Source organism: Gymnoscopelus braueri, assembly GCF_963280865.1.
Source record: "Gymnoscopelus braueri genome assembly, chromosome: 12".
Classification (NCBI taxonomy): Eukaryota; Metazoa; Chordata; class Actinopteri; order Myctophiformes; family Myctophidae; genus Gymnoscopelus; species Gymnoscopelus braueri.
Window position 1 is genome coordinate 12,376,066 of NC_137614.1, and position 24,501 is coordinate 12,400,566.

General features: G+C 41.3%; 3 protein-coding genes across 11 annotated transcripts; 2 read left to right on the forward strand and 1 right to left on the reverse strand.

Moving 5' to 3' along the window:
• Nucleotides 1-2,503: 2,503 nt before the first annotated feature.
• nfe2 (nuclear factor, erythroid 2) lies at nt 2,504-7,767 on the forward strand. 2 transcript variants are annotated; one of them, XM_080445232.1, is made up of 4 exons: nt 2,504-2,694; nt 4,213-4,291; nt 4,725-4,862; nt 5,817-7,767. In XM_080445232.1, exons 2-4 carry the CDS (start codon nt 4,244-4,246, stop codon nt 7,068-7,070), a joined length of 1,440 nt encoding a protein of 479 aa, XP_080301358.1. In that variant the 5' UTR covers nt 2,504-2,694; nt 4,213-4,243; the 3' UTR covers nt 7,071-7,767. The 2 variants fall into 2 exon arrangements, with proteins under 2 accessions (XP_080301358.1, XP_080301359.1); XM_080445233.1 differs by lacking the exon at nt 2,504-2,694 and having other exon boundaries at nt 4,026-4,291.
• Nucleotides 7,596-13,771, reverse strand: hnrnpa1b (heterogeneous nuclear ribonucleoprotein A1b). 8 transcript variants are annotated; one of them, XR_013934210.1, is made up of 13 exons: nt 13,665-13,771; nt 12,967-13,083; nt 12,284-12,430; nt 11,980-12,190; nt 11,804-11,890; nt 11,588-11,704; nt 11,000-11,068; nt 10,802-10,849; nt 10,518-10,685; nt 10,215-10,403; nt 9,605-9,681; nt 7,791-7,889; nt 7,596-7,695 (listed from the first exon to the last, which is right to left on the reverse strand). XR_013934210.1 is itself a non-coding variant. In XM_080445236.1 (12 exons), the coding sequence occupies exons 1-11, from the start codon at nt 13,677-13,679 to the stop codon at nt 9,608-9,610; spliced, it is 1,233 nt and encodes a 410-aa protein (XP_080301362.1). In that variant the 5' UTR covers nt 13,680-13,771; the 3' UTR covers nt 9,058-9,392; nt 9,600-9,607. The 8 variants fall into 8 exon arrangements, 7 of the variants coding, with proteins under 7 accessions (XP_080301362.1, XP_080301363.1, XP_080301361.1 ...); XM_080445236.1 differs by lacking the exons at nt 7,596-7,695; nt 7,791-7,889 and adding an exon at nt 9,058-9,392 and having other exon boundaries at nt 9,600-9,681; nt 11,813-11,890; XM_080445237.1 differs by lacking the exons at nt 7,596-7,695; nt 7,791-7,889 and adding an exon at nt 9,058-9,392 and having other exon boundaries at nt 9,600-9,681; nt 10,533-10,685.
• A 1,390-nt stretch (nt 13,772-15,161) lies between these two features.
• cbx5 (chromobox homolog 5 (HP1 alpha homolog, Drosophila)) lies at nt 15,162-19,782 on the forward strand. Its single transcript, XM_080445269.1, has 5 exons — nt 15,162-15,324; nt 15,987-16,224; nt 16,671-16,914; nt 18,694-18,794; nt 18,885-19,782. Exons 2-5 carry the CDS (start codon nt 16,073-16,075, stop codon nt 19,024-19,026), a joined length of 639 nt encoding a protein of 212 aa, XP_080301395.1. The 5' UTR covers nt 15,162-15,324; nt 15,987-16,072; the 3' UTR covers nt 19,027-19,782.
• Nucleotides 19,783-24,501: the final 4,719 nt, after the last annotated feature.

Genomic DNA, 24,501 nt, shown 5'->3' on the forward strand with positions numbered 1-24,501 from the left:
CAATGTGCACAAGAAATTTGGTTGATCGGTCCAGCGATTTGCGATTTTTTAAACCCCAGACACACAGACAGACACACAGGTCCTCTTCAAGATGGCTCAAGTACTGTACTTAAGTAAAATTTGGAGGTATTTGTACTTTACTTGAGTATTTCCACTCCATTACACCTCGGTGGAAAATATTGTACTTTTACTCTACTACAATTATTTGAAAACTTTAGTTGCTAGTTACTTTTCAGATATAAATTATGATATCATGAAACATACATTAAACACTTTAGCCCTATTTTATACTTAGGCTATTTGAAAATAGCCGATCTACAAGCTCACAACGCGTCGCATCGCGATGCGACGCGTTGTGAGCTTGTAGATCTGCTATTTTCAAATATTTTAGTACTTTTACTTTTGGTACTTTAAGTACATTTTGATGCCAATACTTACTCAAGTACATTTTGAATTCTCGACTTTTAATTGTAACAGAGTATTTCTATATTGCAGTATTGGTACTTTTACTTAAGTAAAACATTTGAGTATTTTTTCCACCACTGGTGTTCATGTGCAGTATAGAGCTTGAGCAGCATGGAACCATTGCAGTAGTAAAAGGACATAACTGTAATTCGTACCACAATTAACAAGACCCTCGGAAATTAAGCCAAGCTGAGAGGCAAAGAGATGTCAAAAACTAATTGAAGCAAACAAACACACTGAGAACGTGGGCGTTGACCTGGGAACTGTGTCCAGAATCTAAACCACTGTGGTCGCAGTAATAACAGGCTGCTCTTATAGGCAGTCTTTGGCGGTGGTTGAGTAGGGGGCTGGGTGCTAGGAACTCTGGTTGGGAAGTCCCTTCTCTTGATTCCTGGTAGACATCCACCTTTCTTGACTCTGTCAGCCACCTACTTTTTCCCATCTTAGAACAATGACACGAAACATCATAATCCGAGCTTTAGTGGTGTCACGGACCAGACAGCACTTTCCATGACCTCATTTTTTCTGTTGCATATATACAGCATCTAACCAAAGTTATTACCTGCATGACACATTTTTCATATCTTTTTACAGTATGTTGTAATTGTGCATTCTTCCTAAATACCTGTTTGTGAAACCAGTTTTTTTTTATTTGCACCATTACTGTTTAACAAGCTATGGTCAAAATAACCTGTATTTAATTTAATTTAATGATATAAAGGCTGGCTGTGTGTGTGTGTGTGTGTGTGTGTGTGTGTGTGTGTGTGTGTGTGTGTGTGTGTGTGTGTGTGTGTGTGTGTGTGTGTGTGTGTGTGTGTGTGTGTGTGTGTGTGTGTGTGTGTGTGTGTGTGTGTGTGTGTGTGTGTGTTTTATGCTTTGGAAAACAATAAATCTGATAATACTCTAGCATTGCTTTGTTCTGTTTTGTTATAACTAGAATAATCAAGAGAATTATGACTATCAAAAAAAGTAGTACGGTTGTGAAGGTCAGAGGAATCAAGATCATAATGATTTCTGAGATGGCTGAAATCATGATGATGCCTTTGCAAAGGAATATACTTGCTTTAAAAATTGCGTACAGCAAGGGGTCTTTTAGGAAAGGGACTTGAATAGGACTAGTCCAAAAATCATCACTGTTATACTATAGTTTCATCACTATATTAAAATATAATGCCAATATAACCAATGACACTGAATGAATAATGCATCTCTCCATCTCTACCATAATTAACCAAATGAGTGCTGTTATACAATAGACTTGTCCTACATAACGTGTTGCCTTTGTGTATTCTCACTGTTCATAAAGCTCCAGAACAGGGCAGTGAGGGGATTTTTGTGTGTGTAGGGATTTTAATGGTCACTTGCTATGTAAGACATGCTCCCCTCCATTCTCCCCCTGCTCCTCTCTCTCCCTTGGTGGTTGCTCTGCCAGATATAGGAACAATGTGGTCTTTCTTACCTGTCGGAGGTGTACATTCCATCCCTACTAAACCAAGTCCCAATCCAGTCTCCAACCCACCCCCGCTTGAACGGGGCCCTCACTGCAATGCCAGCTTTAACTACAGGTGCTCCACACATCACACGCCTCATACCATACCATTTTGGGAGGATTTGTGAGGACACTGTTCTTGTACGGTTGGTGTAGGACAAAGACGTCCATCGACTATAGCTTTTAACTCACACTTTGACCTTTTTAAATCTAAATGATTTCTTTACACATTACATAATTAGACACACTATTGGTACATCTTTTCCCATTTTGGAAAACGTCCATGTATTTCAATGTAGACTTATAGAATGATTGCTCTGGTGTATGTATGTCAGACTGTTGGTTTGTGGTTTTTTCATGTGGAGAAAAGGGAAATTTCAGGGTTGGGGTGCAAGTGTGCTATTAGGGAGGAGAGTGCAAAAAAGCGCAGTGTGGGTGCCTTACAGGAAGATTGCGTTTGTCGTAGCTGAGCCATCCCTTTTATGCCGGTGACTGTGTGTGTAGCTGAACAGAGAGAGACAGAGTGAATGAGGGAAAGACAGTTTAGAAGGAGTGCTCATTTAGTCCTTCTTGAGGTCTGTTTCAAGTTGGATAAACAATATATACCAAAGAGAAGAGAAAGTCATTTTACTCTGCTTCTTTCTTTCAATCTACCGCTAGGATTATGTTTCACATCTGAAGTTTTCTTTTCTTTTTTTTCCATCTCCCCACCTGTTGAAGACGGAGAGAATGTTGCTCAGGTATGTTCATTCACATCCTACAGCTTTCTATACCTGCTGTTTTATTTCTGGTTGCAGATCAGAAGTTGCGCACTTACAACTTTGACAGAAATGGCAATGTTTTTATTTTCTTTAAATTTAAAAAATATATTCCGGAAATGTAAACCTTCAGTTAAATTAATGAACAAGTTTAAATGTAAAAACTATTTAACAAAGACATATGCTGTTTGTTAAATGTTTTCATTCATTGGACAATTCAGATGACAGCCGACTCACTTCAAGTTGGCTGTTCAGTGTCAACAAATATATTGCAACATCATGACAACATACAATTTATAGACTTTGCAGACTTAATTGGACATGTGTAGTTTTTAAATTTTTACCATTCTCTCTACTGTACTGACTGGGCCAGAGCATCAACATGACTGGAGAAGTGACTGTCTCTACTTTGTCTTCTTAGAAAGAGTAGAGGAAATACTGTAGTCTTAGGAAACTCACCACAAAGTCAACATAAGACATGAGTTAAAACCACAAGCATGGGATTCTGTAGACAATACACTACATTATCATTATGGCGAATACATGTTCCGTGTCTGGCTTACTTACGAAATTTGAAATAACAAGCTTCTTAAAACATCTCTGTGCTCCTGTAGGCAGCATTGGAAGAGGAATGAACATCTTAAATATTTTTTAGAAGCAATGACCTGAATATCTGTCTTTTAAATGTTCAATACATGTGGCCATTAAACATTATACCTGCGGCTCAAAACCAAGAGCCTATGATTAGATGTACTATATGGTCAAACAGGAGACTGATATCTTTGCTAGGTATCTTCCATTGAAATTACTCATATTTTATAGTCATTAGAACCATTTTGGACAAGGTGGGGTTGTACGTCTTCCGTATGATCTGTCATCAATAATGCTGATAGAGACCATAACTTTAAACTCCCATTCAGTCAAAGACAGCTGTCTTTGACTGAATGTCTCTCTTATAATATATAGACATTTTAATCCCTGCCCATACAAATGTTCTACCGTTTTAATGGATGAACAAACATCTAAGAGCAAGTTGTGTGGGATAGCCTACTTTTCTAACACGGTGGTGATCATTTCCATCATCAGGACTAGACCAACAGAAATAAACGTGAACATTAACATGTCTGATGTCTGCCACACGCCAAACATTTCCAAAGCTGTCTCAGGCCCCAGCCTCTGTTTTCCAGAAGATTGTCTTATCAGTAGCTGGCATAGCTCCACAGCACAGCTGATGGGAGGAGCCGACCCAACGGAACTGTACCCTTCATGCATTCCTAAAGCTCACACCTAAAGTTGACCCAAAAATACTGTCATTCATTTAGCATCAATCGGTCTACAAGTTATACTGTATTGTATATTGTATATGCACTGCATGTGTGTTTAGTGGCATGTTTTAATGAGGTGGTTCCTTATGACAGGCTAATATGTTTTTCAACTGTGCTGTCAGAAATGAGTTTAGAGTCGGTCAATATTAACGTGACATTTTCTTTTCTTCTCAAGGGAGATCTTATGCACCAAGAGCCAGTTCTGAATGTGTTCAGCAGCCAACTATGCTCTCCCGTTGAGGAGAACCTGTGAGGTAGGTCTGTCTTAACCCATTAAGACCTGGAACTGTGTCATTTTTAGATTTGAGCTAAAAAGCATTATTTTACACTTTGGGCTATTCAAAAATAGCAGATCTACAAGCTCATAGCGCGGCACCGAGTGCCGTGCTACGAGCTTGTAGATCTGCTATTTTAGAAAAATCGTGAAAATGTGTGCAAACCTTTGAATATATATATTTTTAAAGCGAACATTTGTAACTAAAATCTTTGCTTCTGGGGGGTCCCTGGAACAAAATATTTTGATGGGGGTCCGCGGCCAAATACATATCATTTTGGGGGTCCTTGGCATGAAAAAGTTTGAGAACCACTGGTCTAAGAGGTGGCAAATAGAGGAGCCATGGATTATAATTCGAATGAAATATAGTCTTTATACGCTGTATGGTAAACCATTTCCCTCATTATTTCAAGGTATTAGCCACTCCAGGCAGGCTGTGCGGTGGAGTGTCCATGCCCACTAATTTTCCTGGCGCCCGGTCTTATGGATCCCCCCAGGACACAGATATGGATTTGGCGTGGCAGGAGCTGATGGCCATCACTGAGCTGCAGGTAAATGCCAGACTTTAGCCTGATTTATACTTAGTTGCGCATCGTGTCTCGCACCGAAAGTAGCAGATCAACAAGCTATACAAGCTTGTAGATATGCTCATTTCAGTGTGAGACACCAGCGCACAACTAAGTATATCGTTTCATTGACCCATATAAAGCAACCTCTGTACAAGTTATATTATAAGTTATATTGACATAAAATGACTTAACTTTAAAATGCAATAATACAATTCTTATCTATATCTTATCTAATTTCACATGAAAATAGTAACCAAAGCTTAAATATTAGCCCACATTATGTGTAGTGTTATCATGGTGGTGCACAACACTTATCGATAACATTTGCAAATGATTTAATGTCTAGTTTTAAATTCAATAAGCCTGTGGGTTATAATTCACATTAATAACCACAACTGATAATGAACTTGATCAATTATAGTTTTTTTTGCAGACAGCAATTTTTCAACTTAATTCCATATTTTGTAAGCAAAAACAAAACAAGACAGATTATACTATAAAATAATGTTAGGTTAGTAAAAGCAAAAAGTAGATACGTTAAGACATTTTGATCAGATGTCTGAGTCTCTTAAACTTACACTCAGGTGAGGTGGGCAACAATGAATCAATTGAGTGATGGCTGGATAAAGAGACAGGGAGAGGGGGCAAGTGCTGTATGTTGCTGGCAGCCCCCTGCACAGCACAATGGCCATCTGTTTCCATGTGAAATTTGATCACACCTAAGCGAGCCCTGCATAAGCTATGGGTGGCATGTTGAAGTGGGGCTTAACTGTGTGTTTTGGCAAGCCAGACAACATTATGAATTATGAGACCCTATCCCACTAATTAAGGTTACATTATATTACATAATTATTTCCTTGCACGCTCTATGAAATGCCCAGTGATTTGTCTAAACATTACAATTCAGTTAATAGGATTTGTCAATTTTCTTTACAGGAATTTGAAGTCCCCAGTCAAGGCCCCTATGAGATGACACAGTACCATCCCATGGAGCCTGTGATCCCTATGGGAGGATACGGGCCGTCCCAATCCCATTCTGAAGCCTTGCCCATGACTTGTGAGCTAAATCCTGTTGCCGCTTGTGAGAGCTCTTATTCTGAAGTGGTGCCTGCCTGTCATCGTATTATAAGCAATGCAGAGGCCATGTACGGGCACTACGGTTCTCAGCTCAACCCTAGAATTGTGCCCACTTCTCATGCGCCGCAAGCCTCACTCATGGCGAACATGTCAGGTACCAGTGAAGGGCACAGGAAACCAAACATCTGCCTCTCTCAGGGTTTTAATAGACATGGACAAAACCTACATCCTTCCTCAGCAGATGATCTGGAGTCAGATTCTGGCCTGTCTCTGGGCTCTAGTCCGCCGCTTGCCTCCCCTGATAATCCCATGACTGGCGTGCCAACATTCCAGAACACAGATGTAGGCTTAACTATCAGTGACGGGGAGGTGGACATGACTGAGCCAGCTAGTCGGGCACAACTCCAATACGCCATGGACTATCAGAACCAATCTCACTCTTACACATACTCAGGAGCACATTCATCCTACTTCCCAGCTCAACCCAATGCATCTCATACCCAAGGCACGCCGTCACCGGCATCACTGAGACAGCAACACGGTCTAACCGGTGCCTTGAGTGACCTGCTGTGTTTTAATGGTTCTGGAGTGTCCAGCAGAGGGAGCTCTCACCACAGCCTGTACAGCAAGACACAGGGGAACAGCTCTGCTCCAACGCCACTGAACAGAGATGAGCGGCGTGCTCTGTCTTTGAAGATTCCCTTCCCCATAGTCAAGATCATCAACTTGCCAGTGGATGACTTTAACGAGCTCCTGACCCAATACACTTTGAATGACTCTCAGATGGCTCTGGTAAGGGACATCAGGAGGAGGGGAAAGAATAAAGTGGCAGCCCAGAACTGTAGGAAAAGGAAGCTGGACAACATAATTCACCTGGAGGGAGAACTGGGCCAGCTACAGGCTCAGAGAGATCACCTGGCACAGGAAAGGCTCGAGTTCCAACATAGTCTGGCCTATGTCAAATGCAGACTCACAGAGCTCTATGCAGAAGTGTTTGCCCACTTGCGGGATGAGGAGGGGCAACCTTACTCAATAGACCAATACTCTCTACAACAGACTCCTGACGGCAAGATCTACCTGGTCCCACGCACAGCTATGCAGGGCAGAGAGTAATGCTAGTTTTACCGCAGTGGTTCTCACCCTATGGGTTCATTTTTTTTGGGGGGGGGGGGGGGGTCCCCAGATGACAGAAGTGACAATTTAAGGTCTTAAGACCTTTTTAATATACCTTTTTTTTTTACCATTACAGCATCAAAAGTAATGATACTATAAAAACTGGTTTAACATTGGCCAAATGATATCAGAAGGGGAAAAAAATATATATGAAAATAGCCGAGCTACAAGCTCACATTGCGAGCTTGTAGATCTGCTATTTTAACTATTTATCTGTGGGTCCTCAGTTCAAATATGATTATTTTGGAGGGGGTCATGGCCTGAAAAGGTTGAGAACCACTCAACCAGACTGTCACTCAACATAAATCACCTTCTACATGTAATGTACTAGACAAATTGTCTTCCTGTTCCATTTTATTTTGCACACAAAGAAAAACCAAATGAAATTTAACCTGTATGGTTCCATGTAAGTTTCAACAATGCATGTTTACAGACGGATATATTAAGCCAAACCAAACCAGAAAGAGTTGTGTAAAAATGCTTTATTAAAAAAGATTCATTAAAAAAAATACTGCACAGCAGTCTTCCGTAGTAAAAACACCTCCAGCGTTATTGTCCAGACATCCTATGAAAGAAGATGTATGTCAATGCATTGAATGCAATGTTTTTTCTCTCTAAAATTAAACAATGCACAAGGTTCTGATTGTACTTGTAGCCAACCTTATTTAAGAATGCTGCGAGTCAAAGTCACCGACTTCAACTCTCATGGAGACCAATGTGGAACATGGAAGGTCCCCAGACCAGTGTGATTTTTTTCCCCTGTAAAGGAGAAGAAATACAATTAAGCATGGCATACAGTGAACCGTGAAAATGTGTCAATGTCGACTGTCATTACCGTTTGCAGCATGCATTACGGTGGCCCTACAAGGTCTTATTCAAAAGCAAATCCATTAAGAGAAACCTGTTCACTTTCCAGACACAGGAAGTGTCAAAAATCAGTACAGCTGCGACAGAATCGTTTGAAGGCTGAAACTCTGATTCAAAGCACCGCTGCTAGAACTCACATTTTTGACTGTTCTAAACCTTTACTTTTCTACAAACCACCATATGTTGACCAATCATACACACCAACACAATTACCAGATGGTCTGTCGTTTCAACTGCAGTTTGTCCCAACTATATAATGTACAGCCAGCAAAATATTCAGTTGGTAAATGGAATTGCCAACTCTTTTCCCCACAATGCAACAGAGTTCTCCATTATCAGTTAATGTATTTGCTTTCCCCTCTAACACACGACTGACGTTGTGGGCCACCTTACATTATGTTTAGCAAGGCACCGTGGAGGCCCGTTAATGCTCAGTTAAATAATTTGTTTGCTCAAAAAGGTCCAAGCCATTAGTGTGCTACACAGCTTACTACCAACTACAGAACATAAAAAACAAGAACAAAAAAATGATAATAGACTAACAGTATTTGAGAAGTCCAGTCTTACCTGTCCTACAGTCAGCTTTAAAGCCCTTTGTTGGCTGTAGCCTGCTAGTCTTACATACCTTCTGTTCTCAATCTCCCCCTGCTTCTCTGGCGATGCTGCTTCTTTGCTACTTCTCACCCTCAGCTGGCTTCCATGGCTAGCCTCAAAAGACTTCGCATGTAAGCTAGCCTCGTCCGGATGATCTTTCCAAACAACTCTGGAGTCGGTGCAAGTGATGGGGCCCTTCATATAAATGCATCTGTGCTCTACTTTTCAGTCCTTTTGGACACCATGTATAGCAAATGCATTGTGTGACCCTATGCACCTTACTCCTCCTCACTCATTACTGTCCAAGAATTCACCATTCACTCAAGTTTGAACATGGGGGGGCTCTCACACAAACTTCTCTCACACCAACTCATATGCAAATAATTACCACTGTGCGTGGCATCCAATATATTCTGACACAAATCCCCATCCACCCTCTCCCAGCCCCTAAAAGAACACTCGATGGTTTTTAAAAAAAACTGAAGGTGGTTTATTTCAACTTGCTTTTTTTGTTGCAGATACACAAATAAAATAAAACCAGACTAGTAAAGTAAAGAAAATCTACATAAAACCTCATTGGAATGCTTGCTTTCCAGAAACATAAAAATATAAAATAATCCTGGTTGACAAAAAGTTCTCTGAAGACCCTCCATGATTTTCTAATGTACATCTCTTCTTGTAGCAGCTGAAACCTGCCACAACTGTTTGGCTGAGCAGATCTAGGAGGTAAACCTGCAGCTGCCCTGTCACTTCTCTCGCTTCTCCTCTCCTTGCTTGCTCTCCTCTCCTAAGTAATCAGTCCTGTTGAACAATATGGAACAACATTGTTAAACTATGCACTGACTTAGAATAATCCTGAGAATGCACAGTGAATAATCCTGAGAATGCACAGTGAAATCATGTTTGGAGCCGAGTTACAATAAATCCCTGATAACTACATTAGTCAATTACGGTCATGATTCATTTACTAGGAAACCTGTCAATCCAGGCATGCGTCTGGACACTTACCTCACCGTTTAGAATCGTCGCCCAGAGCCGCCGCCGCCACCATATCCGCCGCTGCCACCGCTTGAGCCACCTCCATAGCCACCTGAGGTAACAAGAGCAGAGAGAAACATACATCAATCATACATCCAGTAGCAGTCAGTCACATTAACAGTACAATCAGACGTTATTCCTAGGCCACCTACACCAGTGGTTCTCAAACCTTTTCTTGTCATGGACCCCCAAATTGACAATTAGCCCGCGGACCCCCATTTGAAAATATATGCCAGGCACCATATGAGAAGATTTTTACGGCTCTAGCAGTGATTCTCAACCATTTATTACAAGGACCCCCAGTTTGACATGCATTATGCTACGGTCTCCCATTTAATGGCATTTCTATCTCTAGGACCCCCAATTTGTATTGTAAAATCAATGTTAATTAAGTTTACAAATGGAACCAAATTGGGTCCATTTGTACTCTCGGTCTCAGAGTTAAAGACCCACAAGTGTACATTTGGTTCCTAACTATACATCATGTAGCTGGGGACCCCCTGGAACTCCCTCAAGGACCCCTGGTGGTCCCCGGACCCCACTTTGAGAACAAATAACCTACACAGTACTATCAGACATCCTTACCGCCATATGGGCCACTGTTCCTGCCGCCGCCGCCGCCGCCACCACCGCTGCTGCCGCCGCCACCGCCGCCAAAGTTGCTCGATTTCATGGGGCCGTAGTTGGATGCCTGGTTGTTGTAGTTGCCAAAGTCGTTGTAGCCGCCACCACTACCGCCACCGCTACCACCACCGCTGCCACCTCCGAAACTTCCTACAATAGAGAAGGAAAAAAGAAAATTAATTTCACGAGGAATATTTCTGGAGCTCTTGTACGACGCCTTACGGCCTGGGCAAATGTGCGAAAGAAATTTTAAGATTGCCTCACCCCGAGTGGTCTCACCTCCGCCAAAGTTTCCGCCGCCATTGTTGTAGCTGTCATACCCATTTCCTCCGTAGCCACCTCCTCCACCACCCTGTTGGCCATAACCGCCGCCTCCACCGCCGTATCCTCGGTTACCACCACCTCCATATCCGCCACCGCCGCCGTAGCCACCTGCAAGAGAAATGCTATTAAGTACACCTTGACAACCATAAGTAGAACTGCTGCCTCTCAGCTCTGTGCACAACTTTTCCCCCAGTAGTCCCAGTTTTTTCAGAATTGTAGCATACCCGTTTCCTGTTCCAGTTCTTTTTCACCATAGCTTCGTTTGATTGGCTCTACACAGGTTTGAACAGGAAACACATCACAATCACAACAGTCACATGCATGCATTTCCAAATCAAATGTGCTGCAGAGCCAAACAAATGAAACATGAACTGAATTTACTACAGTTATTCATTCACAAAGCCTGTTTACTAAAAACGTACCATCTCCGCCGCCACCATAGCCGTTGTTGTAGCCGCCATCTCCACCTCCATATCCACCGCCTCTTCCCCCTGAAACAAGGAAAACATGGCATCAGTTGAAGTCATGCAATTGCATACAGGTGTTTCTGGCAGTGACTTAACCCATTTAGACCGGGAAAGCATCTGTGTGTCATTTTAAGATTTATTTGGGCTACTCAAAAATAGCAGATATACAAGCTCGTAGCGCGGCACTCGAGATCAGCTATTTTTTTTAATCGTGAAAGTGTGCAAATCTTTGAATATATATTGTTTAACTTGCTTCTGTGGTATTCTAAAAATGTCTTCTAAAACCTAACAGTTTTGAGAAAACAATATCAGTGGTTCTCAAACTTTTCTTGTCAAGGACCCCCCAAGTGACCGTGGACCCGTATCTCAAAATATGTTGTTCCAGAGACCCCCCAGAAGCAAAGATTTGAGTTAAAAATGTTCGCTTTAAAAATATATATTCAAAGATTTGCACAAAATGTTCAAGATTTTTCAAAAATAAATCTTACAATGACAGAGATGCGTTCCCAGTCTTAAAGGGTTAAAGATCCTACAAGTACGTACCTCGGCCACCACCACTAAAGCCGCCGTATCCACCATCACGGCCACCGCCAAAGTCATTTCCTCCATAACCTCCCCTCCCTCCGAAACTGCCACCACCGCCGCCGCCACCTCCACGACCTGGAAGACAAAAAACACAATCCCGTGTTAAACCGACAATATACAAACGACACACGGGTTAGCAAGCAGTGATTTGGAATGTGTGCTCACAACTCTTACTTTCCGTACCAGTGTTCTGCATTTCCTGTCTTGAGAGGGCCTTCCTTACTTCACAGTTGTGGCCGTTGACTGTGTGATATTTCTGGACTAGGTGCAGAAGAATGAGAGAAATTAGGATCAAGGCAGAAAATACTCGTAACAATTTACTGAAGGTTTAGTCCAAAAACTCCACTTACTGACAATCCTGTCCACTGAATCATGGTCATCAAAGGTCACAAATGCAAAGCCCCTCTTTTTACCACTGGCACGGTCAGTCATGATGTCAATGACCTCGATTTTGCCAAAGGATTCAAAGTAGTCTCGCAGGTGTGACTCTTCTGTGTCTTCTTTAATACCGCCAACAAAGATCTTCTTCACGGTAACATGGGCACCTGGTCGACTCGAGTCCTGCGATGTAACATAACACACGCAACATAAGACACCGCCAGTGGGATCATCAAATTACAGTCAAGATCTTGATAGACATTTTTGCTAAATTACCTCTCTGGACACGGCCCTCTTGGGCTCTACCAGTCTTCCATCAACCTTATGGGGGCGTGCATCCATTGCAGCGTCGACTTCATTTACTGAGGAATAGGTGACAAACCCAAAGCCCCTGGATCTTTTGTTTTGTGGGTCTCTCATTACCTGTGGCAGAGAAGTTAAAATCGTCAAGACAAGCCTATGCATTAATTGTAACCCGTTTAAAAAGGGAAAGCATCTGTGCCATTTTAGCCATACATAGTGGGCATTTTTTCAGAAAGCCTGGGTTTTAGAAAGCATTTGTAGAAGGGGCCTCAGGTCTTAATAGTAGGTTAACTAAAATGGTTACAGTCTGTGCAAATTCTACAGTCTCACTCTACAAAATGTACACATTTTAGCCAAATTGAATACCTTGAAATACCAAAGCTTTCCCTAGACTATTTCAGTTATGCAATTACCATGTACTTTTACTGTTTTGTATGCCCTGACCAAGAATCAATTGTAAAAGTGTATGTGTTTATCATCATGCGACTTTGTGGTTAAAATAGGTTCTAACACTGAGGCCTTCACTATGCATCATAAATGGTAGAAGCTTCTGCATACACTGGGGGTACCATGGCCCCACAATCATGCGTAAACGCTTAGCACTAAATGTGTGTCGAGCCAAAACAATGCAGAAATTTATAAAATGAGTCACATACCACGCAGTCTGTAAGGGTCCCCCATTGTTCGAAGTGGGCTCGGAGGCTCTCGTCGGTCGTCTCGAAGCTCAGGCCCCCGATGAACAGCTTGCGGAGCTGCTCCGGCTCTCGCGGGGCCTAAAGACAATAGACAATGAATGAATACAACGTCTGTTTGCAGCACGATCGATAAGACGAACAAAAAGGATCACCCGGAGAAAGAAATTCAATCCATTTAGAGAACACTGCACATGCACACGTAGCAATAAAGAAGGGTTATTAAGTAAAGCAAATACTAGACCCAAGAAGACAGGGTGGAGAAATCATTGGAGAAATCGATGCAGCCCGGCCGCCATTACCAGATTGCGGCTTGTTACCGGGGCTAGAACATGCTAATGCATGCTAATAACGTAGCTATGTTCACCGGGATAGCGAGGAATAAACGTATTTACTGGCGATCCATTGCATTTCACCTAAAAACACAAAGCCATGAATCGCCTCCCAGCAGATTACAGCATGAACAAAGGCCACGAGGCCTGGTTCTTTTTTCATTTTAAGATGGCGGCCTCGCATGCATTTCTCGCAAAATGCGACATGTTAGCACGGTAGTTTAGCCGCATCGTGTGCTCACTAGGACGACCATGTTACGTGAATTCAACCAAAACGCGATAAGAGAAGACATATAATCGGGGGAAAATGCAAAAAAAAATAACACTTACTTCATTTTTCGACATAATTTCTTTCCTTTTTTGCTGTTTGTGCTGGTCGGACGTTCGCTGCTGGGTAGTTGATGTGCGACAGACGACACCGATGACCAGGGAAAGGGAATAAGTAGGAGAAGAACCGCCTCGCTCGCTCTGCGATTGGTCGCCCCTTCCCGCTTGCGGTCGTTCGTCACCGCTCGCTCGCAGCCGGTTGGACGGGACCGGCGTCAGTCACAGCCGAATAACCAATGGCACGTCGTCAATGTCGACTAGTAGGGCGGAGACTTTAATACGCCATCATCAAAATGGCTACCAGGGGAGACCGTGATAGAGAGAGAGCCAGGTCGTCAATAAAATAGCCGATCTCCAAGCTCACAACGCGTCGCGGACGCGACGCCTTGTGAGCTTGGAGATCGGCTATTTTCTTTGCACGACACCGTCGTACGACGGAGCAGAACTCTATGCATGATACCCACTACCCAGTGGACAATAACACTATGTTATGCATTAAACTCTGGGGAGACATGAATTCCAAGATGTTTTCTCACTCTATTGAGTCGTTATTATTATGTATTCAACACAGATTGTGTTACCATGCACTAACCATAAGGTAACAACAGGAACACACAGATGATTTAATGGAGATACATTATGGATACAGAACCGATCCCATAGCTAGTGTGGCATATCCGGCCAACCACACACAGGTGAACGCCCACTGCACAGACCCTCTCAAGTCAACACAATTATTGTTGCCAAATCGGATTGCTTTGATTTCTCCCAAAGGAGCATGATATTGTCTAAGGGTCTACACACCTTATATGGGTTGTTAGTTAAATGTACATACACAATTACCCCTAGGGCTGTCGTTGGATAGAACTTTAGTCAGTATAAACACAAAGACTCAAAGATTATAGAAAACTTGTTTGATAAGAGAGTTGAAAACACCAAATGCAGGCTTGTTTTTTTCCATGGGGTTTTCTTTGTGCTCTTGGAAGAGGTGTTTTTCTCTATGTAATCTATCTACTATTTATCTATAAACTAACTAAAGGGTCATAGACTCATAGCCAAAAGACTTTGATTGATTGAATACTTTATTAACAGTTTGAAAAGAAGGTACAGAGGTACAATCACACAAATGGTGCTAACTGCTAAAAGGATAACACAAAAGGCCCAGAGGGCTTATTTCCATTGTGGTCCCGTCTGTGTATTCAATTCATCCTTCCAGACAACATGTAGGTCTACTGTATGTAGCCTGTTTGCTTTCTTGACCAAGGCTCCCGTTGTAAAAGAGAGTAGACAAACCTGCTTAAATAAAGGTTAAATGGAAAAATAAAAGTCTAAAACATATGTATAGTTTGTGTTCATTTATAGACCACCCACCACAGCTACATTTACTAACTAAAAAACAAAAAAAAATTGTGTGTCCCTCCGAGCTATGGGACAAAGACATCTGGGTCATGGGCTGAGGACTGAGGAGAGGGGCGTGTCATTCTTTGTGCGTACTTACCGCGCGCTTTTCTTACGCACAAGTCAAGCAGGCGCACAACATCTTGTTTAGTTGCACCTCCGTTTCAGGGCCTAAAAAACTGAAACAAACAATCAAATAAAAACCAGAAAGCGGGCGCTGTACTTTGGCATCGACACCGCGAAACAACCTTCTACCGCGAAAGAGGTAAGAAACGTGTATTTTTGCACAAGGTTCGTTAACCTCGCAACGTGCGATTTGCCAACTGGCAGCGCCATTGTGTGTCGTTTGTTTATTAAATGCTATTTTTCTTCGTCGCGCACGAGCGTCTGGGCTTCGACAAACTACGCATTTTTAACCGAAAACAATGTCGACGAGGCGTTGTTCGGAATAAACCCGATCGAGGTGCATTGAGCGCCACTTGTCTAAAGACGCATACGACGAGGTATACTAACATTTAATCTGCTTTGTTAGCTCGGTTGTGTTAGCCTAGCCTAGCCGGTTAAGCTAATGCTAATTGTCTTCCGCAGGGTTGTTTTTTTCCCCACGTGTCTGATTTAATAACATTAAGCCACTTTCGGCCTCAATTCTTTGTAAGGGTGGTTGGTTTTGCACATTTTCTGCGTTATGGTTTGTTTGTGACGATTCAAGTAAAATGCGTTTTTTAAGAGTAAAAAACACTTTGCTAGCTGCTAGCTAGAGAGTTGGCTAGTCAGCCACGTCTAGCAGGTCAGGCTAAGGCACTAATAAACACAATTAGTAGTTGTAGATTTGTTTTGATGTTTTCTTGCCAACATAGTCTTGGTTTTGGATGTGAAATTAATGCCATCTTTCTCTCTCTCCCCCCGCCTCTCTCTCTCTGTGTACAGTTTGCCTGCTTCCTGTACACGGAAGTGCCATTTGTCTTCTTAATTAATACAGAGAGTTGAGCAGCAGCCGAGCCGACATTGCAACCATGGGAAAGAAGTCTTCTAATCAAGATCAGTCAAAAGACTCAAAATCAGACTCATCTTCCGAGGAAGAGGAGTATGTGGTGGAGAAGGTGCTGGACAGGAGGGTGGTGAAGGGCAGAGTCGAGTTCTTCTTGAAATGGAAAGGCTACTCCGAGTAAGTTGACCTATTCATTCATATTACTCTTAGATCAGTGTTTCTCACAATGTTAAACACTTCCAAGGGCCCCTACCCCCTAACTCTGACAGTATACCCATTTGTATACTGTCAGAGCTACACACTTGTAAGGGTCAATTTAGAACCCCCTCAAGGAACCCGGAGACTGCCTGTACCCCACTTTGAGAACCACTGTGTTAGATCATCTACCTGTGCACCTTTTCAAACACATGGAACACTTGTGTCCCTATTATGAGTGCATTTCCAGCGAAAATGGCAGATATACACATTGTGAGCTTGTAGATCGGCCATTGCTGGTATTGAGGCGGCCAAGTGAGCCCGGGGGGGGGTCTGGTTTTCTAAGCATAGCGTTAAATGATTAACTTTTTGTTTTGTGATCTGTGTGGTTACTGACTTTTTTTCCCCTACTCCCAATCCCCACACAGGAAACATAACACCTGGGAACCAGAGAAGAACCTCGACTGTCCCGAACTTATCTCTGAGTTCATGAAGACTTACAAGAAGGGCAGTGGCCCTGCCGCCGCTGCCTCCAGCTCTCCCCCCAGTGGAGGAGCGTCCAAGTCGAGCACAGCATCCTCGGGACGCACCAAAGAAAGCAGTAGTACCAAGAGGAAAAACTCGGACGACGAGGAGGAGGAGGTGGTGAATAAGGCCAAAAAGAAGAAGGAGGTAAGGAATAGATGTTGGGGAAAAAAGGGTCAATTATATTATATTATTTTATGACACATGGACACATGTTAGTGTGATTCCCTGTTGGGTAGGAGGGATGGGGATTGTTAGGATTTGATCGATTTCCTCTTTCAGTTCCAAAATGGTAAGAGGTCAAAAAATATTTTTATTAAATCTGAAGTAAATAAACTGTACTTTACAACTGTATATTTGTGGTACCTGACTTGCAGTCGGTGCTGAAACTTTGGATTAGAGATTTTTTTCCCGTACCATTTGCGACACCCATAACGTAACCCATTAACAACACATTCCATGCCAGAGTTTAATCTCATAATGTACTCACCAGTGCCAGCGTTTTATTGTTTTTTTGTTTTTTTCATGTCGACACAGACCTCGCTAAATAAGTTAAAAGTGCGCGTTCATTTGGTTCTAAACACACGGCGGATCCGTGAGAAACGGCCAGCGAAAATAGTTTCCAAATCCGTGCCGCCATCTTGAAGATACAGCCGATCAACGGTAAACAGTGATCAGCGAGGAGAAAAACAACAACCGAGAAAATCGAGTTTTAAACAGGATCCCAGACAGGAAGCGGATACGATCGAAAAAACCGGAACCCGAATAATTCTGTTTCCGACCGGAAACCGGAAACGGAAATGGATCAAAAAAATTCGGAAAGTGCACCTGGGGCAAAATCAATGGGAATCGGCGGTTCGCGTAGATCTACGCGACTGGCACGCTGCGGCTTTAAATAGGTTCGCGTAGATCTACGCGATTGGCATTCAATGTGTTAAGACCTGAAGCCGATTCTACAAATGTCTTCTAAATCCCAACAGTATTCTGAAAAAAAAACGTATGTTTCTATATCAGTGGTTCTCAAACTTTTTCATGTCAAGGACTCTCAAAATGATATGTATTTGCCCGCGGACCCCCATCTCAAAATATTTTGTTCCAGGGACCCCCCAGAAGCAAAGATTTGAGTTAAAAATGTTCTCTTTAAAAGAATATATATTCAAAGATTTCCACACATGTTAGCTATTTTTCATAAATAGCCAAAGTGTATTTTTGAATAGCTAAAGTGTAAAATAATGCTTTTTAGCTCAAGTCAGAAACTAACACAGATGCGTTCCAGGTCTTAAGTATTGGTCGATATGTCATACCGGTACCAATCCGATACAAGTGTGTAATTTAAAAAGAATCTAGGACAGTGGCTCTCAAAGTGGGTTCCAAATGGAACCCTACAGGTCTGTGACTCAGAGAGTGTACAAATTAAATGGAACCAAATGTCTATTTGGTTCCATTTTGTGCACTTAAGGGGTGCCCTTGAAATTAAAACGTTTGAGAACCACTGATCTACGAATAAATAAATTCCATTAATAATTAAAGAGCGGATACAAGTTAGTAAAATAATAATGTAAATAGTACAGTAGAGGATAAAACGGTAGTGCGCAATATCAACTGAAGCATTCAAATTACAAAATAATTGATGACAGTAAATGCCGTATACTGGTATTGGAATCAGAACAACACTACTTTTGATCCTGAAATCAACAAAGAACTCTGATGCATATAAGATATAACCTTTCATACGTTTATTCCATGACAATACAATGGAAAGCAGTAGTCGTTGTCGCTGACAATTTGGGGATAACTAACTCCAAATGGGGATATTTTGAGCTGCTTGTATGCTTTATTCATTTAAAAAATGTCTACTGGACATAAAATGTGTGCCACTTAAATTTACTTGCTAATGAAGATTCTTCCCTTTTTTTTGTTTTTCAGGAAGAAGTCCTGGTTGCACGAGGCTTTGAGAGAGGACTCGAACCAGAGAAGATCATTGGCGCCACTGATTCGTGTGGAGACCTAATGTTCCTTATGAAGTGGTAGGTTTTTGTTTCCCATATTAGCATTTTGTGTTTTGACTTACTTTCATTTGCCGACTCTAAGCTGACACTTCTGTATGTCTTTTGCAGGAAGGACTCTGACGAGGCTGACCTTGTGCTTGCCAAAGAGGCCAATCTGAAGTGCCCACAGATCGTCATAGCCTTCTATGAGGAGCGTCTCACCTGGCACGAAGACAGTGACAAGAAGGAGAAGGATGCTGTGAGTGTGTGAGTTTGTCACCTCAGGAGGAAAAAACTGGTCCACTTCACTCCAGGACCAACAGACATTTTCACACCCAAACCGCTCATCCTTTTTATTGACCATGTCCAACCGCAGTACCGCACACAAATGGACACTGCCCCTGTCATAATGCCTCTCTCATTGTATATTCAAGCGACATAGAACAGTTACAAGACCTTAAGGTGCCCAGAATGATCCAATATGATGGGAATGCGATGGACATGGGAGAGATACTGGGGTGGGGAGGGTTTGTGCTTTTTTGCTTTGTATTCAACTTTACTTGTTTAAACGTCTTTATCGTGAAGTTTTAGTGTTTATGGGATATGATTGTGTCATTAAGGTTTTTCTTTCGTACACACAAGCACAGGGGGTCATGTTTGAAACTTGGAATGTAGTCTTCACTGAGTTACCATAGGCAATGGCAGCATTTTGTTTTTTAAATCATGGTGTAGTTGTCAAAAGACAACTACTGTTTTGTTTCCTATAATTAAACAATTGGACCAGTCACAACCATCTTCATTGCATATTTCCAGGGGAAACTAAAACCAGCATTCTTCATGGCCAGGTATCAGACTGCCACCCTGTGGCTAACATGAGTAAAACATTGATTTTAACCATAATGCATTTTAACGGTTCCTGCAGTTTTGTCAATGTTTTCCTTGTTTTTATGGTGTTTCAAGTGATGACATACACAGCCATAAGATATTGTCCTTGATATGTCGACAAATTAAAGACAGCTGAAATCAACTCTTGACCATCTCCATTATTACCCATATGTTTGGATGAACAATTTGGACATTGTGGACCCAACTTTGCACAGTCTAGACTTGTACTCTGTAATATGAGATTCATTCTGCATTAAGATGTTACAAATTCAGTATTGTGGACCAACACAGGTTGGGTCTTTTGCTAGAATAAAAAAAAAAGTTGAAAGACTTCACTTCCTTGTTCCCTCAAATTATCACTTTTAAAAAAGCGGGTCTCGACTCGAAGCTTGGAGTCGGGGTTGGTTCCGTCTTAAACCTTAGATTTCATTTTTGTCAGTTATGACTTGCAACAAATGTGGCTTCTGCATTCCCTGTGTGGATTTGAAGAATTTGCTCCAACGTGTATAGTGTCAACTTTTAATAAAGTATTTCAATGTTAACATGACTGAAGTAAGCTTTTTTTTTTTTAAAGGTCTGAGACATTCAATAGCATGTCTGAAACAAGCCACTTGTTCTCATCACGCTTCATAATCGACTTAAATACAGTATATAAATGGGATAAGTACCACCACTACCTTTTTTTTAATATTATATATTTCTGGTTTCCGTATGTAGGGGAAAACTAATTTTAACCCAGTTAAGTTGTCCTCATTTTGTTTTTGAACCGAGCACTAGTTACAGGCACTCAGCAGATGGTGCTGTTGGACACGAATGAGTAAACATAAATAAATTACAATGTTTTTATACAAAAGCAAGTTACAGGACTAATGCACTGCAGCTCGTGATCTATGTGGGGAAAAGTGTTTGATGGAAAATATGTATAGAGGGTAATATGTACAGAGGGTACACAGATTATCTGAAACTGCACATAATGTTGATCATTTCCCTGTCAAATCTGCTGGATATTCATCACTGTCGGGTGGAAATCTTGTATGTTCAAAATTTACTTTTCAAGAAATAGCAAAACAATAACCTGTGTTCCAGTGGATACAATGTAGTTATTTTATCACAAGCCCTTTTTAATGCTTTTCGATGGTTCAATATTTATAACACACACACACACACACACACACACACACACACACTTAACCCCTTTCACTTTTAAAACTTCCGAAATAGCAAAAATTGCCAATCTCCCAGCTCACAACGAGACCCGCTGTGGCTATTTTGGCTACCTTTGTGTGGCATTGTGGTATGACGAAGTAGGGCATTAATTTACACACAAAAAAATCATACGTTTAGATATGGAGATGCAAGGTTTCTACCTGACAGCCATGATATTTGGTTGTGTTGAGAGAATCGTAATTGTGTGTCCTGAGACGACTGGGTACACCAATACTTAACTCGTGTTATTTAAGAAACAATGTTATGCTGCAGTCAGTGTAGGTAAAAATCTGATCTGAAACAAACCCCACCACTTTTATCCTCTCTTTTCCACCAATTTCTCTCTTCGTCACATACACAGTGCTGCATAGTTACGTCTAGGGCGGTGGAATTTTCCTTGCAAAAAAAGACTGTTATACTCCAAATGGAATGCAAAAGGTCACTAGTAAATTTCCAGCCCCTGGGACCATTAAGCCCAGCAGAGGGAGTGAGCGGTAGGCTATTTTATGGAGCCTGGAGCTGTGTCTGCTGACAAACCTGGGCCAGTAGGGTTTGTTGGGAGAGCCGCAGTGGCACCCAGGGGAGCTAGCTGTTTGTGCTGTGTGTGTGGTAAACACAAGAGGCAAGAGGCTGGGGCATGGCATGCACAGGTATACACAGAGCTTGGTCAAGCTAAAAAATAAATAAACCGGGACTGGCGAAAGTACAGATATAGGACAGTGTTGATTTTGACGAATCGAATAAGATTCCATTTAGTTTTTAGTCATATTTTAGTCATCTGAAATGTTTTAGTTTGTGTCTAGTTTTAGTCGACTAAATATCATATAAGATTATCATTGTAGATCTGCTATTTTCAGAGCGCAACACCCGAGCGCAACCAAACATAAAATGACTTGTCTTTTAGTTCTACTGGATCTCTTCTCCACTATAGTCCCTCCTACGGAGCCCCTTAGGGGACATTACTAGGTAGATTGTTTTAAGGGTAGGTACATTATTTTAAGAGCTAGGTAGATTGTTTTAAGGGTAGGTACATTATTTTAAGAGCTGGTGGTTTATGTTTTCTGGTATGGAAAAAAAAAACATAGGCTATAACATTTTTTTTGAGGGATGATTTTTTTTTTTTGAGGGATGATTTTTTTTTTTTGAGGGATGAGTTTTTTTTTTTGAGGGATGAGTTTTTTTTTTTGAGGGATGAGTTTTTTTTTTTGAGGGATGAGTTTTTTTTTTTTGAGGGATGAGTTTTTTTTTTTGAGGGATGAGTTTTTTTTTTTGAGGGATGAGTTTTTTTTTTGAGGGATGAGTTTATTTTTTTGAGGGATGAGTTTTTTTTTTTGAGGGATGTTATTTTTTTTGAGGGATGAGTTTTTTTTTTTGAGGGATGAGTTATTTTTTTTGAGGGATGAGTTTTTTTTTTTGAGGGATGAGTTAATTTTTTTGAGGGATGATTTTTTTTTTTTTGAGGGATGAGTTTATTTTTTTGAGGGATGAGTTTTTTTTTTTGAGGGATGTTATTTTTTTTGAGGGATGAGTTATTTTTTTTGAGGGATGAGTTATTTTTTTTGAGGGATGAGTTTTTTTTTTTGAGGGATGAGTTTTTTTTTTGAGGGATGAGTTTTTTTTTTTCAAATAAATTTTTTTTTTCAAAGATTTTTTTTTTCAAAGTGAGTGTTTTTGTGTCTTTCAAAAGGAGATTTTTTTTTTCAATACAAATTTTTCTTTTTCATTTTTTAGTTAATTTAAAAAAAAAATTCCCAAGTATTGTTTCATCTTCAAAGTTTTTTTTTTCAACGGCCGGGGGTCCACAGGGGTCCCCGTGGCGGGGGTGGCGGCCGGGGTTCCACCGAGGTCCCCGTGGACCGGCCAGGGGTCCACGGGGGTCCCCGTGGCGGCCGGGGGTCCACGGGGCTCTCCGTGGCGGCCGGTGCTCAGCTTAGTCTAGGACCTGGCTAAGATATGTATGCACTTAATTTAGGAGAGAATATCTCAACTGTTCTTGGCTACTATGACCCCAGGGAACAACTTATGAACTTTGACTAATTCTCTATCCGGGACGAAATACCCTATATAATGCCCCCATCTTTCTAATTCATTAACATGCCTCATGCTTCTGCTATTGCAGCTATTGGAGAACTAAAACTAGATAGGCTTATTCGCCTATTTATAGAATCACTTCTACAAATTAAAAAAGAATAAAAACATACATGCATGCATGTATACAGTATAACCATATTTAACTACTGCTGGAGCCCATATTATGTGAATGAGATTACAGAATTGAAAAACTACTTTGATCAAAAATAAGTTACTTCTATACTTACTTCCAACTTCTACAAGTGAAAGAGAGGTGATTCACTCTAACAATCATCGTCTTGGGTCATCTTTCTAATTAATTAACATGCTAATCATCGTCTCATCATCTTGGGTCATGTTCTGCTATTGCAGCTATTAAGTACCTCAAATGGCATGTGAATGCACAGAGGTGAGTCGTCTTGGGTCATCTTTCTAATTCATTGAAATGCTCAGGTACAGCTGTTGTCATTGAAGTTATTGAAATACATCAAATAGATAGGTCACTTTAACTCCTCATCATCACAACAACCATGTAGCCTACAGAATCATGTTAAGTACATGAAATAACACGTATAGCCTACAAAATCAGGGTCTTTATTTGCCACTCTTTGCAGAAATGTATACATCAGCAATAACTGTGTCATCACATCATCACTGTGTCATCATTTTGGGTGTGTTGTTCAAGCCCTCTTAGATGGCTGGCTGTAGACATGGTCAGGTCAGGTTGTAACCTTGGCAGGGCATCCATGCAGCAATCCGATGTTTTCCACGAAAGCGCACCGTGTCCCGTGTGTGTGTGTGTGTGTGTGTGTGTGTGTGTGTGTGTGTGTATATACACACACATATATTTATACACATACACACTGATATAAATGACAGCTTAAATTAAAAGTGCATACAAGAATTACAAATAGACATTTGTGCTTTGACATTTGCCATGTTCATGACTGCTGTTTCCTACATTATCAATTGCTTATGTCACGTTGAACTCTGTTGAATAGTATTACCCCACAAAACATCTATATCTTAGTTCATTACATAAGTCATTACATGCTAAATGTTGCATTTATCTCATGCTATGCTGACATACATTCCCACATTCATGTTGCTAACAGAAAGCCTTTGGCAAAAAAATATTGACCAATTAAAAAACTTTTTTCGTTTGCACTTGAAGTATACTTAGCTTACATGACAAAGACTCAAACCATTGGAGGGGGGTAACTCTTGGAAGCTAGTGTACTTTACTATCATCAGGATGACTTGAACCATTGAACAGGGGTGTGGGGGGTAACCCATTTTTGAAATCTTGGAAGCCTACTAGCTCCTTCCATGCACCTTAACAAAATGTCATCCTACATAACAGCAAGTTGAGATCTCATTAATTTAACTGCCATGGATTCGCTTCCTGGGATGTCAAAGATGAAAGTCTGAATGAACTCCCAAACCTGGGAACATGGTTTCAGGGAAATTGAGATCGAAGACATAAAATGCTTTTCACGAGTACAGACCACGCCTTCAAACCAAACATTGTTTAACATTCTTTATTTAGAAAAGAAGGAGATGGACCTGTCAGGAAAGGAATTGG

Coding starts and splice junctions, on each gene's coding strand:
- nfe2 (XM_080445232.1), top strand. CDS start 4,244: ATGTGTTCAGCAGCCAACTATGCTCTCCCGTTGAGGAGAACCTGTGAG. Junction 4,292..4,724: donor CGTTGAGGAGAACCTGTGAG/GTAGGTCTGTCT, acceptor CATTATTTCAAG/GTATTAGCCACTCCAGGCAG. Junction 4,863..5,816: donor TGGCCATCACTGAGCTGCAG/GTAAATGCCAGA, acceptor TTTTCTTTACAG/GAATTTGAAGTCCCCAGTCA.
- hnrnpa1b (XM_080445235.1), bottom strand. Junction 12,431..12,966: donor GGACCCTTACAGACTGCGTG/GTATGTGACTCA, acceptor TCTCTGCCACAG/GTAATGAGAGACCCACAAAA. Junction 9,682..10,214: donor GAACAGTGGCCCATATGGCG/GTAAGGATGTCT, acceptor TTGTTACCTCAG/GTGGCTATGGAGGTGGCTCA.
- cbx5 (XM_080445269.1), top strand. CDS start 16,073: ATGGGAAAGAAGTCTTCTAATCAAGATCAGTCAAAAGACTCAAAATCA. Junction 16,225..16,670: donor AAATGGAAAGGCTACTCCGA/GTAAGTTGACCT, acceptor ATCCCCACACAG/GAAACATAACACCTGGGAAC. Junction 18,795..18,884: donor CTAATGTTCCTTATGAAGTG/GTAGGTTTTTGT, acceptor TGTCTTTTGCAG/GAAGGACTCTGACGAGGCTG.